Here is a 16,805-nt window from a genome sequence, read left to right on the forward strand (position 1 = left end):
TCATTTTTCAAATGTATCGGCATTTTCATGTACCGATTGAAGCACCAGGCAGCAAACAATACCCATTCAAACACGACAAAACCATTGGATGGTTTCTAAAGAATTACTTTTTGGCTCTGCTCACGACTCCTACACGTAGCACGGCTCATCCTGTTATTCCCAGCATGCACATTCCGAGCTTGCGTTACGACATCTTTTCAAAGCGGGACGACCATTATCATTCGCAAGACGCCATTCAAAGATGTTACTTATGTGCACGGGGGGTTTTACATTGTCCGCATCAATCGCAACAGGTCAAAAACATAGGCGCGACAACACTTCGCGTTACGTTGCTGTAACGATTTGTAATGCATCTTTGCATTGACCGCGGCGCTCCTGGTCGCTGTTGTTCTAGTTATGCCTGCGTTTGCGTTGGTGGCTCATCACTCTAGACCACGATGTGCTATGGCACCGCTATGGCACCCAAGGGGCGGTGATAAATGAGGAATTGTGGCAACGGGCAGCCCGGAGTGGTCGACGTGTAGCGGTAGCTTGAAGAGAGAACGCTTCTCCCCTCGCGTCCGTTTATATAAATACATAACGATCAGCCACTGTACCAAGTCACGTTGAATGCGTCGTGTCTGAGCCACAAACAACGCTTCCCATCATGCTCCCTCTAACCACCATGCTTACTCATGCTTCTATCTCCACCCTCGCATCGGCTTGCATGGGTCACATTCCCTCGGTGTGCATGCCGGATCCTGCTTCACACCTTCTCCTGCCGACCGTCTGGCCCAGGCTCCTGTACCTTTAGCGAGAGAGACACATTTCTCGGACACAGTTGCGACACTCTGCCGGATGCTCTCCTAGTGCAGTCCAGTACGGGCCGTTCAACAGTGCGGATGAAAGTTACTCTGTGGTAGGCAACCCATGTACTAAAGTTTCATTTAGTGAAAAAGTACATAAACAGTTACTTGTAAAGCGTTACTAAAAAGAATCTTAAATAAAAATACTAAACTAAAGCAAACGCATTACTACGCTGTGAAATGTTTGTAAAGTCTGGTAAAGAGGATCCCGCTTCCTTCCCGTGACGATCACCTCGATCGCATCGATCTTTCTCGAATCCTTTCTTACATTCATATGAAGGAGATTCCAGCCGCTGTCCAGCCGCCCAATAGAATTGGCGACGGAAGTCGACCGTGTCTCGTGTGTCGAGTGCATAGATTTCAATCTAATTATCCTTGGTGCGTTACGGACTGTGGGTGAATTTTCAAACAAGACCGGGCAGCTCAAAACCGTCCACGGTACGATGTGAATGTGTCTAGCGTGTTCAGCGTACATACGCTCGTCAATTAGTGGTGTGTAAAATTTTCAAAAAATAAAGAATCCACGTCTAACTTGATTGTTACATGTTGTGAAAAACAGAGCAAAGTGTCAACCGACATGGTGTGTTTCGTGTTTACGATCTTCTTTTACCACTGAAACAGTTAGGTTGAAAATTTAGCTTTACAAAGTGATCGTTTGTATGCGCAGCAAGAGTGACAAACTATGTATCAGTTGTATCAGTTGTTGGGAAACGTGTACCGCATTTCAGCACATTAACATATCAAAATTCAGTTGGTACCAAAAATCAATACAAAAAAATCTCTTTCAGTTGCCGTGAATCGCTCTAGAAATTGTTCCTTGAAATGTTTTAAACGCTGATTGGGAACAACCACTATGTAAGGTTGGCGGAACTGAGAGGAACACACACACACAGTGAATTCCCCTTGTAACGGTTGCGTAATCCGAGAACAACCCCGTGAAAGCCATCGTCGGCCATTGAAAGTGTGCGCCGGAACGTTTTTCACCCTCCGAAGCCATATCAGTTCCATGTTCTCTTGTACACGGTTTCCGCTCCGTGTTTGGTGCTTAACGCTCTCCAGCAGCTCACCAGCGCGCTCAGTGTGACGCCTTACTGTTACTACTATCGTGTCCCGCCGACGTGAGTTAGTAGGCAAACGGTTCCGGAACGGTGTGGCAGCGTAGCAAAAAACATAAACCCTTTGAACGGTTTAGTCGTTTGTCGATGTTTGTGTGCAATAGTGTGATCGATGATGATGGCAATGGTGTGTTGCTTACTAGCCGGATTAAGCTTTTGAATGTGTTAAAAGTTCGTACCTTATGTATAAAGTGTGTGATACTGTATGTGTGTGTGCATTGAAACGGTAACCCGTTACTAAAGTTCTCATTGGCGAGTGCTTCAGTGTGTCGATCGCGTACTGCCATATGATCAAGGCGAATATGATGATGATGGTGGAAATGGTTGTGCTTTAAATGCGTGCACGAGCAAAACACAAACACAAACAACACAGTACAGCGATGAGGAATTCAACTTGTAGTGCAATGTCAGCTAAAATGCAGGTTATGAAATCAGTGTAATCGTAGCATTTATTTCAAACATTGTTCGAACAGTAATACACAACTTTTCATTAAAAGCTTTTGCAAGTAATGCAAAATAAATTCACCATCAGCAAGGTGTTTAAAAAATGCTGCATTTCATACAACTGTGCATCGTGAAATCTGTGAATCTGTGAAATCTAACCTAGTGTAACAAACGATTAGCACGGATTCCTGTAAACACATTCTAGTACATTCACGCATTTAACAGTTGGTTTATTTTTGCATTATTATTCCGATACAGTGAATAAAACAGCCCATAAAGGATTCTACGAAAGGAAAATAAAGGTGAATGGTAAAACACTTATTACAATAGGAGTGAAGTGATTTTTATGTGGAAATATTAAAACTCATAGCATAGATTTGTGCAATAGTGAATGTTCCTGTACAACATGGTTACAAAACGATACCCTACTTAAACGTTTCTCGTCGATTTTTGTGTGATTGCACATTCATCTGTGTAAACTGTTTCATTAATAAACAAAGTGTATTTACTATTAGGTAAGGAATGATGCCTAATACTCTCAAAAATCTCCAACTAAAAGAGAGAAAATTCAAATCCAAATCTAAAGCTTTCAAACTTATTGTCTAATACCTGTTGGTAGATCTACAAAATGACGAAAAAAACGTCAACCATTGGCCATTTTTCGGCCAGCACTTCCGGCACGGTCGGACAGACGGGTGGAATGAGCAACTTTGGCACGGGAACCAGTGGAATGGAGAGCACCGACAAGCAGGCCCTATCGTCGTCCGGGCAGCAGGCTCACCAGCATCACGAGCATCCGTCCGGCATCGGCGGTAAAGGCTCCGAGCAGCAGCGCCCGCACCAGCATCAGTCCCAGCATCACTCCCAGCATCATCACCACCATTCGCACCATGTGCAGCATTCGGTAGGGAAAATGCGGGACAAACACACCGTGCACTGGTTTCGCAAAGGATTGCGCCTGCACGATAATCCGGCCCTGCGCGAAGGGCTCCGTGGGGCGCGAACGTTTCGGTGTGTTTTTATCATCGATCCCTGGTTCGCGGGCAGCTCCAACGTGGGCATTAACAAGTGGAGGTAAGCTACCCATCGTACTGTTTCGCTAGTTGTGCTTTTTATTACTATAAAACGATACACGCTTGTTGCAAAATGTGAGCAAACCGGTATCAGAACATTGGCAGCAAACAAGCAAACGATGGCCATGTGCAAACGTGCATTGTCACTTCCCGTGTCATCAACAACCATTATGCAATGGTTCGGTTTTACGTACGTTAGCAAATGATGATCCTCATCGCCGTCATTATCATCGTCAACGCCATTCGTCATTGAGCGTGTAGAGCGAGAGCAGGGCAGCACGACGACAACAGTTTGATGCATACGCGTACGAACTAAACACACATGCAACCGACTGCGCACACAACCACATGGAAAGTAACAAGCAACCGGAGGTGGGGAGGGGGGGGAATAAACCCTGAAAATGTACTTTGTGCGAATGCACCAAATCAAACGCTCTGTGTACACACAAACACATAGAGAAGCGACTGATGTGTGTTAGTAGATTTGTTTGCCCGAGAATTGCACACGCCGCAAAGTATCGCCAAGAGTGCAACATGCACCCCCGGGTGTTGCAGCTCCACAAATGCATACGCTTGTGCATCGGTAGCTTATCAGCTGCTCGGCTTTACTCTGCCGACTTGTTGTTGAACGAATACGTTCGCTCTGATAAACATACACACCTCGCCATTTGGCCTCGAGTGTTTAATGATACTATCGCCGTCAACTGCATTTTTAACACACACACACAGAGCATTTGCCAGTGTAACAGCGAATGTAATTGTGTCGCTGTTAGATGCACTATTTACTCTCCATTCGAAAACCGTTCCTGTATCTCTAGTATTGCACTTTGAGCTTTATTTATTATCTCACTTGCCCAGAGCTGTGGTGCAAAATGCAACTAAGTGTTCAACAGAAAAATTAAAAGAACGAAAAAACGTTTAAATTCATGTTTTGAATATCTTTTGCGTCCCATATTCAAATACATATTGAGGCTTGATTATTATACTATTGCACAAGAGTCAACGGTAATAAAATGAGATGAATTAGTAATTTAAAATAGCAGTTGTTTGAGGATGAGTTTAACGTATCGAGTTATTTGGAAGTGACTCGGAAGCTTTTTACAGTGTTTTCCATGATTTATTGGTCGATTCCCATATTTTTGCTCGTCTCACGATTTATTTATCGTGTCCCATAGATATTTGGTTCATTCCCATAACTTATTGATATCGTCCGATTGGATATCAATACAATTCAACCAAAAAGTTCTGAGAAACGACCAAAAAATAGTGGGAACAAGAAATATGGAAAGCAACCAAAAAAATATGAGAACCAACCAAGAAATCGTGCGAAACCCTGTAAGTAAATGTGGACAAATATACAGTGACTCGCCGTTTATCCGGGCTTCTGGGGACTTGATCTCGCCTGGATATGCGAATAACACAGATAATTCAGTGATAAGGCCGCTTGTTTGGCCAATCACTTAATACAATAAACAACAATACAATACAAATGATATATTTTATCACTAATTCCTGATTAATTTTTGGAAAATTATCTTATTTTTGGATAAAAATAACCCACTTTTTATTAAGTTCATGTTTTTCCAATGAGAATATTTGCAAATTTACCATGAATTATAGCGTTTTTTGTGATGACAATGTGCTCTGATAACCGATTTTTTTAAATATCTTCCTCATTACTCAATGTATTCTTTTGTATTGAGAACTGTCATTTCTCAACAGCACGGATAAACGGACAGCCGGATAAAAGATACCCAGATAAACGGCGCTCCACTGTATAAAGCTTCACTTGATAAAATAAATAAATAAACAAACAAATAAAACCCCATTTACAACACAAAACTATAGCATTTCGTTACAGTTACATAAATCACCATAACATTGAGCTTTCCCTTAGTATCTTGAACCAACTTCCCGGAATCAATGATTTTTCGGCAATCTGTTGCATAACATGTCGTTATAATTTCACGACCGGAAAAGCAATTCAATAATCACCCGATCCCGATCGGTTACGCCAATCCTGACAAAAACCGACGATAGGAGACGCAGATATGGCGTTGACAATAATCAGGTGACAACAGGACAGGCTGGCGGCGGAAGCAGCAGCGGTTTCCTTCGATTACACAAAATCAGCCCCCTTCCCGCGTCCAGCTGCGCCTGCCTGTCGAAACGGCTGCCAACTGCGAACTTGGTCATGTATCGCGAAAATTTGCTATCCATCTCACCCAACGGCTCCGGGCCCAGCGTTTTCATCACGTATATCTTCTTGACGATTCTGCAACCAACCACCCTTACTTAGAGGCAGAGTAGAGTACACTCTCTCTCTCTTCCTCTCTTCGTCGCCGTACACCAGCGTGGAGACCCCCCTTTGACAAACAATCACGTGGCAGACAATGTGAAGCGCAACTACGCTCGTACCTAAACGTTACGTAGCATTTACTTCCACGCAAACCTGCCCTGCCGGCCCTCGATCCACACACTACCTCATCCCTCCGCTCCATCGCCCACCGTGCGGGGAGTGAGGAGGAGTGAGATGTTGAAAGTGCGTTGATGTGGCTGGATTTGTGTGTCACCTGTACTTGTTGTGTAGCTCTCCTCCCCCCCTCCCCCCTCTCACACTCAGCATTTCTACCCCGCAAGAACATAAGTCGGGGAAAGGAAGCAAAAACAACAAAAAAACATGACCAAATGTGATACTGACAACACCTCTTTGAGGCAAACGACATTCTACCCTTTGTTGGGAAGTTTGTCTAAAGTGCACAATAGTGCTGTGACTTTTACGTCGCAATTGCGATACATATCATCATCCACTTTTGAAACTTACTATCAAATCTTACATAAACTTTCGAAAACTTTGTATTTTATACTATGAAACTAAATGCAGCCCTGCTCTGCACGCAACGTCCTTTAGCTTATGGTTGTTTCGCAGACATTATTTACCTATTGCAATATGAATCGACTTCCGTAACAGTTGGGACAAAATTTGTGTTTTTATGTGAGAAAAAAGGCCTAAACATCTTTTGATTCAACAAGTGGCATCTATCCAACTTCGGACTGCTAGGTAAATCGAGCTTCCACCACGTAAGCTAAGACATTGGCAATAAACACGTACCGCTGTAGAGCTAAGAAACGTGAAGGAATGTGGTCCATATTCTGATAATAATGATGAAAAAGCAGTTTGCTACAGTACGTAGAACGTAAAACTGCATTTTAAACACTATTATTAACCTTAAAGTTGCATTGTTTGGGATTAAGTCATAATGTGTTACTTACGAGATGTTTTGGGTCAGTTCCGTCACAATACATCCACATGATTTTCCAGAGATCTACGGGGCCCGTGACAGGTGAAATGTGGGATAAAATAGAAAATTATTGCAAGTAGATTAATATCTTCAACGCTTGTTTATAGATGTTTCATGCACAGTTCATGAGTTATTATTGATTATCTCCTTCTAAATCAGACATTGCAAACATACGTTCCACGAAGAACTTAGGCAGTTAGCTCGATTAACGAAGAATGGAGTAAGTTTGATTGGAGTTCGGCATGTAGCATGGATTTTAATAGCTGTTTAGAGGCGGCACCCTAAAGTCGGTCTCCTAATATTGTCATCCATTTCCTGACTATGAGGCTTTCTGAAACACTTTCACCGCTTCATTCATTAGGATATTCTTTTACTATGCTTCTACAACAATCAGACCGATATATTCAAAATTTTCGAAAAAAACAAACACCTAAAAAATGTGTATTTTACGAGGACGTCGGGGTCGGGTAGTCTCTTGGATATTAGCCAATAGTCGGATATTAGCCAATGTAGTGCTATAGTTATGAGCTATTGCTATTAATCATTACCGTTATCAAAAGGCTGCACTTCCTGTGGCTATAAAATGACCACAATTTCTGAAAATATATTGAATAGCTATGCTTGGTTTTCCATGAGTTTTTTCAGATACAGGTCGGATTTTTCGCACTCTCATTTCCGAAGAGTATTCTCATCAATGTGCGAAGACGATATTCTGAAACCAGGATTTGAAGAACTGTTCAGGATGCTTCAAAATGAGCAATAAATTAGAATTATTAAATTTTCGAGCTAGGGCGACGGCCACAGTAAATATCATAAACTGCTTTGCTAGTATGTTTTTTTCCCATGTTCTCTCATTTCTATATAATCAGAGATTTATTGTGACGAATTTGATATGCATAGATTTGTTAGAAGCTACAAAAAAATGAAGATTTGATTTTAGGTTCAATGATAAGTCTTTAATGATTTTCGTGATCAAAAGCACCATGTGGTGTAGTGGGTAATGGAGGAACCAAGAATTGACCAAAAAATAAAAGTTATCAATTTTTATTGTTAACAAACTGATGCAAGAAGCATGCACATACCCATGTTTCATAATCATTAATTATTTAAAAAATTTAAAACAATTAAAAGGAATCTCAACCACCTCATCCTTCCTGACTGTTGTGTAAAATTTTTGTTTAAATACATAATTTTTAAAATATTGTTAAAACTGGAATGCTCATCCCAAGCAAACCCACCTGTTTATCTAAGGCCCACAGGAATATGTGTATGTAACTGTATACCTAAAAGCTACTGAGTTACCCGTATGAGAAATGAATTTGACATCACTGTTCTAAAGGTCTACAGTACTGATGGGTAAAGTTGGCAAAAATCCGGAGTCGGCTCCGATCCGACTCCGCTAATTTCGGAACCGGTACCGAAAGGTAGATCCGCCCAACTATATCCGGAGTCGTTCGGAATCGTCTGGAATAAACCGGAGTCGTCCGGAGTCGTCCGGAGTCATTCGAAGTCGTCCGGAATCAGTTGGAGTCGGAGAATTCCGGAGTCGTCCAGAGTCGACCTACGAAACAATGGCATGCATACGAAGTTTCACGCATAAAGTAAAAGACAAAAAAACAACGAAATGAAATGCCTGGTCACAAGCAAATTACTCCGGACGGCTCCTGTAGACTCCGACCGACTCCGATTCCGGCCGACTTCGATCGACTCTGGACGACTCCGAATAATTCCGACTCCGGGTAACTCCGGAGGAATTTGGCCGACTCCGGGCGAAACTACTGGTTCAAATTTTGCCGGAGTTGGATTCGGACTAAAAATAGCCGGAGTCGGATCCGAGTCGTGGATGCGCTCCAAAGAGCACATCACTAGTCCACACACTCAGCGAAATATAGAGAGTTGAATACCAAATAAAACGATATATTATTTTCCAACTTTTTGCTGCGATAGACGATCTACAAATAGACTTTGGAAAGAAATACTGAATTATATTAACTATCTCAATTATTTTCCCTCTCTCTTGCTCTCTCTCTCTCTCTCTCTCTCTCTCTCTCTCTCTCTTTCTTTTATTTATTCTTTATTCCTTAGATTCCTTCTTCAATGCTTGGACGATTTGGATCGAAACCTAAGAAAGCTTAATTCGCGGCTGTTTGTGATACGAGGTCAACCGGCGGACGCGTTGCCAAAGCTGTTCAAAGAATGGGGCACAACCTGCTTGACGTTCGAGGAAGACCCCGAACCATTCGGCCGCGTGCGGGACCACAACATCTCGGAAATGTGCAAAGAGCTTGGAATCGAGGTCATTTCCGCTGCATCTCACACACTCTACAATTTGGAAAGGTTTGGCATGGCAATGGCTTTTGCACACTTTTAACCACGGCCCACAATGCTAACGATGCGCACTTTCTGGCGGACTGTTTTTAGAATCATCGAAAAAAACGGAGGCCGCGCACCGCTAACGTACCACCAGTTTCAAGCCATTATCGCCTCAATGGATGCGCCACCGCAGCCGGAAGCAGCCATCACGCTGGACGTGATCGGGAACGCCAACACGCCCCAGTACGACGATCACGACGACAAGTACGGTGTGCCGACGCTGGAGGAGCTCGGTTTCGAGACGGAAGCCCTTAGGCCTCCGGTTTGGATTGGCGGCGAAACGGAAGCGCTCGCCCGTCTCGAACGGCACCTCGAACGGAAAGCGTGGGTCGCCTCGTTCGGCCGGCCCAAGATGACGCCGCAGTCGCTGCTCGCTAGTCAAACGGGTCTGTCGCCCTACCTGCGCTTCGGGTGTCTCAGTACGCGCCTGTTCTACTATCAGCTAACCGATCTGTACAAAAAGATCAAGAAAGCGTGCCCCCCATTGTCGCTGCACGGGCAGCTGCTGTGGCGGGAGTTTTTCTACTGTGCTGCGACGAAAAATCCCACCTTCGACAAGATGGCCGGCAATCCGATCTGCGTGCAGATTCCGTGGGACCGTAACGCGGAAGCGCTGGCCAAGTGGGCGAGCGGGCAGACCGGCTTCCCGTGGATCGATGCGATCATGACGCAGCTGCGGGAGGAGGGTTGGATCCACCATCTGGCGCGGCATGCCGTTGCCTGCTTCCTGACCCGTGGCGACCTCTGGATATCGTGGGAGGAGGGCATGAAAGTGTTCGAGGAGCTACTGCTCGATGCGGACTGGTCGGTCAATGCGGGCATGTGGATGTGGTTGTCGTGTTCATCGTTTTTCCAGCAGTTCTTCCATTGCTACTGCCCGGTCAAGTTTGGTCGCAAGGCGGACCCGAACGGTGATTACATCCGGCGATATTTGCCGGTATTAAAGGTAACGCATTTAGTGCACGAACAACAAAACTAACGCAAAACATAAAAATTACATTACTCATAACGTCGTGCTTTATTTTTGCAGAACTTCCCTACCCGCTTCATCCACGAGCCCTGGAATGCTTCCGAGAGTGTGCAGCGGGCGGCCAAGTGTCTCATTGGCAAGGACTATCCGCTGCCGATGGTCAACCATGCGATTGCTTCCCGCGCCAACATGGAACGCATTAAGCAGGTGTACCAACATCTTGCCAAATACCGCACACCGAGCGGCGGGTGCTACGAGGGCGACTGTACCGAAAAGGGCGGCTCCGCCATCGCGGGGGTCATGACGGCGGCCAAGGTGCAGCACATGAACACGAGCAGCATGAACGACAGCCCCAGCCCCACTACTATCCTGACGAGTGTAAACAGCTCGGGAAACTACATGTGCCGCAGTAATCCGCCCGCACAAAGCGACCACAACGGGAAGGTAATCACGTACCATCAGCTGCTTAGCGGCCCGGACCCAAGATCAGCGCTCGGTGGCAATGGCAGTGGTGGGGATCGAGGCAATGCTGGTGCGCCTGACGACACCAAACACGGCGATGGTACCGATGGTAGCAATCATCTCATGGCCGGGAAAGAGTCGATCTCCCAGCACCAGCAATCACAGCTGCAGCATTCGCACCAAGCACAGAGCCTGGATCAGCAGTCGCAGGAAAACAGCAACAGCGTGGCAAACAGTGAGCAACGGTACGGGACACTGCCCGTCGCCGAGTACGCGGCAATCAAACCGGACAGTCTCAGTACGCTGATACGGGCCGGCAATCTGACATCCGCTGGGACGCGCTTCTCCAACCTGCAGGATCAGCTCAGCAACAGCCTGATGTCGCTAGAGTGTGATGCGCTGGCGACCAAGCTCAAGCCCAACAACTACGAGTACGAGCGGAACCAGAATATTTACAACAGCCAGTTCAAGGTGGAGTACAGTGACAACTTCAACTCGGGCTACGGTTTGCGCAATGCCGTGTTCTACGGTGGCAAGCGGGAGGACGAGAACGAAGACACCAAAGCGGACAACATGAACAACAACCACAGCGATCAGCTCGCGGGCGACAACAGTGCCGACGAGCGGGCAGTGCCCAATGACACGGACGACGATGATGAATCCACCATGACCACACTCCAGGCCACGGATGCACACTCGGCGCCACATGCACTGCTCTTTGCGGCCAACAAATCCAAAATCAAACAGGAATCACTGGTGCAGCAGTCCTCGCGTATGTTTCTCGAACCACCGACGCACCACGCCAGCCGGGGAGCCAAACCACACCGCTCCCGGTGCGAGGCGACAGAAGCACGCTCGCACCTCGCAGATTCGCAGGTTAAAAAGGAACAGCAGATCACCTCGCAAGCGCTGCCACCACACTCCATGCACACCGATTGTGATTATGAACCAGAAAGTCATAAGCTGTTGGCCGAAAACTATCGTCAGCAGCATCAGCAGCAGCAGCAACAACAACAGCAACAGCAGCAGCAACACGAACAAGAACAACAACAGCAGCAGAATTCAATGTTAGCAACCCAACAAAGGCTGGAAGCGTCACAGATGGATCAAGGAACTGATCAACCAATGCAGGAGTCACCTTGCAACGAAGAAAAGATTGGTGCGGGGGATTAGTTTGCATTAGAATCGGTAACGTTTGGTGCAAATCACACGTTTATGATATGGCGTTTTAGGTTCCGTCGTTCATTGGCGACCCTGCCTCGCAGCCTATCTAACATCAATTCCATGTATTACGAATGAATTTCGCAAATATTTTCTTACAAAACAAAGCTATTCTGCTTTTGAGAACACACTTGAATAAAATGTAATAGTATACAATAGAACATATAGACTCTTTACCGTTTGGTGTTGTGTTTGAGTGGACCATAACAAACATTGCAGGTGTACTTATGTATAGCTCCCCAGATAGAGTAAGTCACATTGACAAACTCCTTTGCATTATACAGAAGAAATTTTGAAGACAAAACTGAGAAAACAGCTATGTCGGTTGAGTTTTCCTTCAATTTTTCAACCATTTTTACTCGATATATTTTATGTTTTTTAATACAACAAATACATAAGAGTATCAACAAATTTTATAAAATTCAAAAATAAGTCAAACTGGTTAAAATCGTTTACTATAATTCAATGTATGTTGTTTATGTTTATTTGTTTATTTGTCATTTAGTGTCGTGCACAGGATTGTTGGATTGTTCTCGCTGATTAACTTCGCGGCAAAATTAACCTGTAATGCCTGTCGTCTAAGCTCTAATGTTTGCAGACCAAGATGCTGTTACCGTAAAAATAATCTAATTGTTGTGATGACAGCCATTGTAATCGGCATATTACTATTCTGGAGAATCTTTTTGTATGCTTTCTTTCCTAACCGTCAACACACCACAGTATGGGGATAAAACAACAGCGTTAGACTCTAGGATGGATCGTTCAAATGCGGAGTATAATACTTTCAGACATATTTGATCTTTTATCTCAAAAGTTTGTCTAATTACAAATCGTAACATCCTATTGACTTTGGTAATTATAGAGTGATAGTGCTCGCAAAAGGACAGTGATGAATCAAGGACCACACCAAGATCCCTGACTGATGACAAACAAATCAAAATTTAAAGGGTTTCGTTTCCTACTGAATGTAATTGCTTCATCCACACTAAGTGTTGAATACGTTGTGCAACCAAATTGGTGAACACGATCTTTAAATATTAAAACAAGGAAATAACGTTGAAAAAATCAAAAATTGAATCAAAAATTTAAATCAACTTGTTAAGCCCCGAATAGACCGTGCCTCCGTACGTAAGTCTGACTATCCTCCTATGTGTAATCAGTAAGCCACTGAAAAGCAAGCCCACCAAAAAAAAAAAATAAGAAGAAGAGGAAGAAGAAGAAGAAGAAGAAGAAGAAGAAGAAGAAGAAGAAGAAGAAGAAGAAGAAGAAGAAGAAGAAGAAGAAGAAGAAGAAGAAGAAGAAGAAGAAGAAGAAGAAGAAGAAGAAGAAGAAGAAGAAGAAGAAGAAGAAGAAGAAGAAGAAGAAGAAGAAGAAGAAGAAGAATCTAGATCTATAAAATAGTGTACATCGTCAACATTATGTTCTTCTTGTACAAATGTGATGACATAAATTCAGCTTTACCATCCATATAAGCAGTATCCAAGCAGCGGATGAACCATGCAGCGGCCTAAGATCCAAGCTGTCCATTGAGCTGTTGTCTCTCAAACAGTTTTTATACGATTTTATCAAATTTAGTATTTTAATATGATTAATCTATGTCCTTAATTAATAACATCGAAAAAATTATTACATACTTAGCACATACTTGTATAGCTTCACAATATAAACAGTGGTTGAAGAATAATTTAAAATATATATATATATGTTCTTTCTTGCACATCATCATTAGTTTCCTTCAGAAAATTCAGGATAATAAGAACAAAAATTATACCGTAAATGGATTATACCATCTATAACCCACAGCAGGATAATCAATACGATAGCTAAACAAATGCAAATCTTGTGACTTTTTATTCTTTTGGGGACAACGACCACCACGCTACCTATACAGGTGTCGACGTGGTTGACGGTCATCCCTGCCTATACAAGATTTCCGAGATTTATTAGTATCACACAATCGATGGATTGCCAACCTTTGCTACCTAGGGACGTCCGGTTGGTAATCTATTCAGTCTAGCGTTGTAGGAGCGAATAGACCACTGGACTACCCTAGGTAGAGCTTATGAAGTGGAAATGTTAAAAAAGTTTTTTTTTTTGTAATCAACGACTATTTTTGGGTATTGCTAAATAGCTTTCATATATGTCTTATTTTGTTGACCCTAAATAATTTCAGATATTCATTTTCAGATACTTGTTCTTTTTTTTTTTCCTTGATTAATACAAATTGAGTTTAAGCAATACGGCAAAGCCGTCCCTACTGAATAAAAAAAATACAAATTGAGAGCGGTATTTATTTTGTCTTCTTTACGTTTAAAGCCAATTTTGTATGCTTTAACCAGCCATCTAAGGCATTTAAGTCGATGTTTATAAGGGTGAAGCAGGTAGAACCTCACGCATAGCAAAGAATAAAACTGTATCGTCAGCGAATAAATTGATTTCACAAGCACGCAACATTTTATTTTCATGTCGTTAATGAACAAAATAAAATAAAATCAGCCCCAAGACACTTCCTTGCGGAACTTCAAGTGTGTTTTCCAGCGGATCTGATACACTATTCATAAAGGCTTTCGTTTGTGTTCTTCCCTCAAGATAAATTGCGAACCATTGTGCCTCAACTCCTAAATAATACCACCAGAATACCAAATTTGTTTAAAGTTTCCAGTAATAAGGGTCTTGATATAGTTTCAAATGCACGTTTGAAATCCAAAGATACTGCCAAAACTTCGTGCTTTTGCTCTAAAAAACATTTCCATTTTGACAAGAGTAGATTTAGTGCCCTTTCACAGGAATGTCCCTGTCTGTATCCAGATTGCTGGGGATTGAATACATCATGTGTGTATCATCAATAGATTTCTCACTAATAACTCTAATATCATTTCGAAAATGTGAAGAATGTTAATCGGCCTATATATGCATATATGCATACCCAGTTTGGAAAAAGTGCCTATACACACTTAAAGAAAATCCATGTGTTCCAAAACAAATTTCTTAAACGAATCTTTCATTTACCACTTTTGCATAGTACTAGTGACATTCACCTAAGAACAAATATAATAAAAATAATACAATATGCTGATCTACTATTAGAAAAGTATAAAGCAAATTGCTCGTCCAGCCAGTGGCGATTAGTAAATAGGCTATATTAATGTAAATAGACTAGAATTTAAATAGACCCCCCCCCCTAAACTCTTGAACAACATGAAAAACACAGTATGATCTAATACTAAGTTGTGGGCGATACAAAACAAAAAACAAAACAAACATAACGATCAAGGCCACCAAAACAATGACGATTTGCATTTTTCACAACTATTTTGAGCACACTCCTACTGGTTCAGACAAAACAAACACTTAAAAAATGCCAAAAAAATCCCAAAGCGTATCGATTGCACTTCAACCGTCTCGGCTCAGTAGAGGAACTCTTCTGATATTCTGGAAGAATTCGTTCCTCTGCTTCATAATTCAAACATCTCAACGACCCGGTTCCTCTTAACACTAAACCGGTTACGTACTATTACGAACCTTATAATACGCTTGTACGCACGTAAATTTATGCTAATCATCGCCATACTCGAACTCACTATGGCATCCATGTTCCCCTCCCAGTGTTTAATCTATTGGACGTTGTAAATGTCGATCATTAGATGAGGATTTTAATAACCCAACTATGCGCGCTACTGCTTTGTATGAAAAAATTTAAACGTCTGTAACTCGGTGGAAATTTCCCACCCAACCGATTGAACGTGCATTTACATATTTGCTAAATGCATTGTACTGGTTCTTATTGCGTTGCATGCGCTGTATTTACCAGATGTTACATCACACAAAAAGCATAACATGATGCGTACATTCCATTCAACAAAGATGATGTTAACAAACAACCGGCCATTGAACTTGAACCGTTTACTTTGTATCTGTTGTTGTGATTCCTCGCCAATTCAGCGGACTGTTGTGTTTTTGGATTTGTTACTTCCTTTTTTCCAAAATAATCTCTAACTTTTAGGCGAATATTAACGAATCTTTACGGCTTTACGGTTCCACTAAAATGGGGCGATTGTTTTCTGCACCAATATGATGATATCGTCCTACTACTAACCAAAAATAATCGGTCAACAGTCTGTAGGTCACGGCAACCTCTAACGAAACCCAAAGCTTGTGAGTGTCCGTCCCAATGTCAAGGACAACCCTTTCAGTTTAACGACCGGTGGTGGTCCGCAATGGTACGGCTCGGCGCCTCGACGAAATTCATTTATCAAGCGACATCATTAGTGAAACTCGTTTTGCCGTTTGAGTTCCGCATCAACTTCGCGGAGGGTGGTGAATCTCATTTCCATGTAAAAGTGTACGCATCATATGCTTAGGTGCATCACATACGTGAACCACACGATCAAATGAACCATTAGTATCAGCGTATAGTGGGATTAATTAATTAATGCAATTTTTTAGAAGTTAACATTGAACTGATCTTGAGATAGGACACTGTATTACTACGGTCACTGCACTCATCTGAAACATGCATCAAACGCGTATTTAATGCATCAAACACTGAGTAGGTATTCTTAGATCCTAGCTACAACTGTAATCACCAATACCAATCGGATCCTTATTCTGTCTACCCCAATAGTATAACAGTAGTCTCAAGTTCAAGTTCAACGTACAGCTCGATGCTGCGATGGTGCGATGGACAACCCCTCTCCGGCTACCGGTTAACCAGATTCTTCCGGTATGGGTATGATATGGCGAGAAGATCAAACATCGTTCACCTATCCACCCTGCTCCGCCGCTATCGAGACCAGTTCACGGTAGATACCGTGGCTTCCAACGGTAATCATCACGCTGGAAAGGGAAGGCCAACCTCTCCACCGGCTGTCTAGTGGAAGCTAGCGCTACGAACGACTTTAGCGACAGCGAGAAGGCGAAGCATACCTTACTGCCCGGCACCTACACATATCAGGCCGCTGCTCCAGCATAAAGCAAACACTTGACAAATCTGTTCTGCC

General features: G+C 43.0%; 1 protein-coding gene across 1 annotated transcript; it reads left to right on the top strand.

Moving 5' to 3' along the window:
• The first annotated feature begins 1,720 nt into the window (after window positions 1–1,720).
• LOC120897441 (cryptochrome-1-like) lies at window positions 1,721–11,966 on the top strand. The gene is made up of 6 exons (XM_040302354.1): window positions 1,721–2,382; window positions 2,663–2,919; window positions 3,024–3,478; window positions 8,865–9,116; window positions 9,201–10,098; window positions 10,183–11,966. The coding sequence occupies exons 3-6, from the start codon at window positions 3,033–3,035 to the stop codon at window positions 11,755–11,757; spliced, it is 3,171 nt and encodes a 1,056-aa protein (XP_040158288.1). The 5' UTR covers window positions 1,721–2,382; window positions 2,663–2,919; window positions 3,024–3,032; the 3' UTR covers window positions 11,758–11,966.
• Window positions 11,967–16,805: the final 4,839 nt, after the last annotated feature.

This window comes from Anopheles arabiensis, chromosome 2 (assembly GCF_016920715.1).
Source record: "Anopheles arabiensis isolate DONGOLA chromosome 2, AaraD3, whole genome shotgun sequence".
NCBI lineage: Eukaryota > Metazoa > Arthropoda > Insecta > Diptera > Culicidae > Anopheles > Anopheles arabiensis.

What these genes read in the sequence shown, in the direction of transcription:
- LOC120897441 (XM_040302354.1), top strand. Translation starts at nt 3,033, where the DNA reads ATGACGAAAAAAACGTCAACCATTGGCCATTTTTCGGCCAGCACTTCC. An exon ending in GTGGGCATTAACAAGTGGAG is followed by an intron (nt 3,479 to 8,864) that starts GTAAGCTACCCA and finishes TTTATTCCTTAG; the next exon opens with ATTCCTTCTTCAATGCTTGG. An exon ending in GATATTTGCCGGTATTAAAG is followed by an intron (nt 10,099 to 10,182) that starts GTAACGCATTTA and finishes TTATTTTTGCAG; the next exon opens with AACTTCCCTACCCGCTTCAT.